The sequence below is a fragment of the Papilio polytes genome, unplaced genomic scaffold (genome assembly GCF_000836215.1).
Source record: "Papilio polytes unplaced genomic scaffold, Ppol_1.0 DF820956.1, whole genome shotgun sequence".
In the NCBI taxonomy this organism is placed as follows: Eukaryota; Metazoa; Arthropoda; class Insecta; order Lepidoptera; family Papilionidae; genus Papilio; species Papilio polytes.
Genome location: NW_013528248.1, coordinates 1,697,962 through 1,701,205, shown reverse-complemented (window position 1 = coordinate 1,701,205; position 3,244 = coordinate 1,697,962). Strand labels below are relative to the sequence as shown.

General features: G+C 38.6%; 1 protein-coding gene across 1 annotated transcript in view; it reads left to right on the top strand.

The window, feature by feature from the left end:
* The first annotated feature begins 1,888 nt into the window (after window positions 1-1,888).
* The window catches only part of LOC106109956 (beclin 1-associated autophagy-related key regulator), a 2,368-nt gene continuing 1,012 nt past the window's right edge, over window positions 1,889-3,244 (top strand). Inside the window, exons 1-4 of the mRNA XM_013291614.1 lie at window positions 1,889-2,149; window positions 2,428-2,850; window positions 2,994-3,121; window positions 3,203-3,241. Coding sequence (XP_013147068.1) covers window positions 1,971-2,149; window positions 2,428-2,850; window positions 2,994-3,121; window positions 3,203-3,241 — 769 coding nt within the window. The 5' untranslated portion in view covers window positions 1,889-1,970. The remainder of the gene's footprint in view (window positions 2,150-2,427; window positions 2,851-2,993; window positions 3,122-3,202; window positions 3,242-3,244) is intronic.

Genomic DNA, 3,244 nt, shown 5'->3' with positions numbered 1-3,244 from the left:
TGATAAGTGTAGGGTTTGTTTGCTTGTCACCTGTCGTATTTGTGCAGACGACAACTTTCCTCGCACTGCAGTTTGAGTTGCCACTCTAGTTTGACTAACTTTGTATTTAAACTAGGGATTTTACCTCGTGTATGTTTGAGTTACATTCTGATTTTACATTTGCATTTAAAAGAAATCGAAAATTTCAGTGTTAAACTAAAAATAACTCGACATTCTGCCACTTTCGTTTTTTCTACACCTTTATCGATGGGTGAGATGCCGTGAACAGCTGGATAAATTCAATCAAAGTTTAGAAGAGCGTTCAATAAACGCGCTCGGCCATTCCAATCTCGCTCCCGAAAAACCATTCCGTTCATGAATAATCAATGGCGTTTCCATTCATTTCAATGCACCGCAGCGCTGCGACAAAACTAATTATTCAACTGAATATTTTTTCGCCCGATTTCATTTGAATTCATATTGGAATATTAAAATATAATTTTAAACGAATATTTTACATTTACCAATAGTTTCTTGCATATCGTTCACAACTATATAATTAATATGTGACAAGTGCAAATACCTGAAACAAACTTTCATTTCGTCATCACTATTAAGACGTGAATAGGATTACATCGTGAAACATAACAGCGATTACTACTGTAAAGCACCAAAGCAAAATAGATATTGAATAAGGAAAACCTTGGAGGTTCATTAATATTCAGAGTGATGGACCCTCGGCGGCCGAAGATCACTCAAACTAGTGTTCGGAACTCGCAGCTCGGACGCGCGGTTAATCAAATTCTCTGATAATTAACTTCGCAACAGCTGCTGCTGCCCTCCAACAAACTGGCAAAGTCGTAAATCAAGTCTCTCATTACACCGAGCACCGGACCATACTTTGACGCAAGATAAACAAACTATTTACTTTACTACTTTCTTAAGAAGGCGAAGTTTCTTCCGTTAGTTGCAGATCTCATTCAAATTACAGTCAATAGCAGCTAGTGCCAATGAGCTTGTTTGTATTTACGTGTAGAATATTGTTCTTAGCACCTCCTAAAAGACTAATGTATAATTTGCTCATCTTGTGTACAGCTAAATATTTGCGTTTTTTTTTATAATAAAGTTGGGCAAACGGGCGGCGAGAACACCGAGGTGGTCAGCGACGCCCATGGACATCCGCAACACCAGAGGAACTACAGATGCGTTTCTGGCCTTTGAGGAAATGATAGGCTCGCTTCTTGAAGGACCCTAAGTCGTATTGGTTTGGAAATACCGCCGAGGACACACCGTTCCACAACGCGGCTGTGCGGGGCAGAAAGTTCCGCGAAAACCGCACGGTTGTGAAATGCCAGCCATCGTGATGGTGAGGATGGTACTTGGCGGTCTGTCGTGTCATCCGATGACTAAATTCGGCGGCAGGAATCGTTTCTTGCAATCTTAAGTATAAGGTATTGTTATGTCTCGTTTGTTTGTTAAATCGAGACGACATTTTTAATTAAGAGCCAAAGCCAGTTAAAATTGACGCTGTAAAATTTTCTCAGAGGCCAATATTATTTGTAATATCCTGCTTAACGTGTAATTTTGACTGCAAGTTACTTTTGTTATCACATATCTGCATCTCTCACAGTCTGAAAAAAAACAGAGACTGTAACGCCGTACCTATGCATTGATACAAGTGTAACGGCAGTCGAAACTCATAGAGCTCAACATAAGTTCATGCGTTTCATACTTATAAATACAAGAACAACATTATAAAATGGTCAATTTTTAGTTATATTTATGAACTAATTTTAATTAAATTAGAGTTAAACTAAGTAAAGCCAATGAAAAAAAAATCTTATAAACATTTATACTAAAATACGGCAACACTGAAGGTATGTTGTCATGATTGTCATCTTGCCGTCAGCACATTCTCTTGTCATTTACCAGCTGACATTGTTGACAAGTTTACAAAATATAGGAAAGAAATGAAAAAACAATAAATAAAAATGGCCCTCAGTTATCTTGCAGAGAGCGAAGCGCCGCGGGATTTTAAAGTTTCATCTACGGAGAGTGAAGGACATTACAAGAAATGTCTACTGTGTTATACAGTCAAGAAAAACTTTTATTGCGCCGAATGTGTTAAAAATGGAAACTTTGTACATTCTTCTATGCCCTACTCGGACAGGTGAGTTATATATTTAACTGGTACTAATGAGAAAACAAGGTACTTATGGCGATATGTGTTGTATGTTGAAAATTAGTCCTTAACCTACATTCTGGCAAAGACTACCAATGGTCATTAACTAATCACCTAGTTGCGAAAATCTCGTTTTGTACACCAAAATGTTGTTCAAAACCTGGTTTAGAAAAATTCTGTAATTTGAATTAATGAATTTAAAATATAGTAAGTAAACTCACTGTGAATACTTACAAGTTAGTAAACAAAATGACTGTAATTTCCAGATTTGCTGAAAAACAAGCTAAACTGATGAGATTAAAACTTAATAGACAACACATACTGGACAGATGTGAAAAATTATTAGCACCAAGGCTCAGGAAAGACATTCTGCTCACAGATAACAAATTGTCACGGGACAAATTGGATCTCTTGCGGATGGCCATAGAGCAACGGAGAAGTATTATTGAGGCAAAGAGAAAAGAGTTGTCAGAGTTGAAGAATCATAACACTGAGCTGCAACTCAAACTGCCAAGGTATCAAAAGAGAGTGGCCAGTCTCGGGAAACATGCTCAAAATCAAAGCATGGAACTTCAGAATAAAATCAGTACTTACAACGACCAAGCCGAAGATCTTGCAGCTCTACGGAGATCCAGAATACGACAGTTTACTAAATACATATTTCCCGTTTACTTAAGCTATGACCCAAGGTAAGTTTTAGCTTTCTTTAATTTTGTGCTTTTGTTCTTTTAATCCCTCATGAAAATTACTTTTTTTTTATTATTTTCATAATAATTGAAACATGCATGTTCTTTTTTTGAGCAAATCCTAGCACAGTGCAAACATATTTCAGTGACAGTATAGAAGACCTAGAGTTCCTCGGCGAGGAGTCCGAGGAGGAGCCCCCGCACCGGCCGCAGCTGCACATCGGCGCGCCCTGGATAGACGCGGACGGGGACTGCGATCACATACAGGCCTGGGGTAAACACAATAATAAATGATGCAACATTGGTTTTACAAAACGGGCGAGTTCAAGAAATAAACGGTAGTCGTCGACTGCAGTGTCGGAGAACAAGGAGGCGTACACGAGCGGCGAGGCGCGCC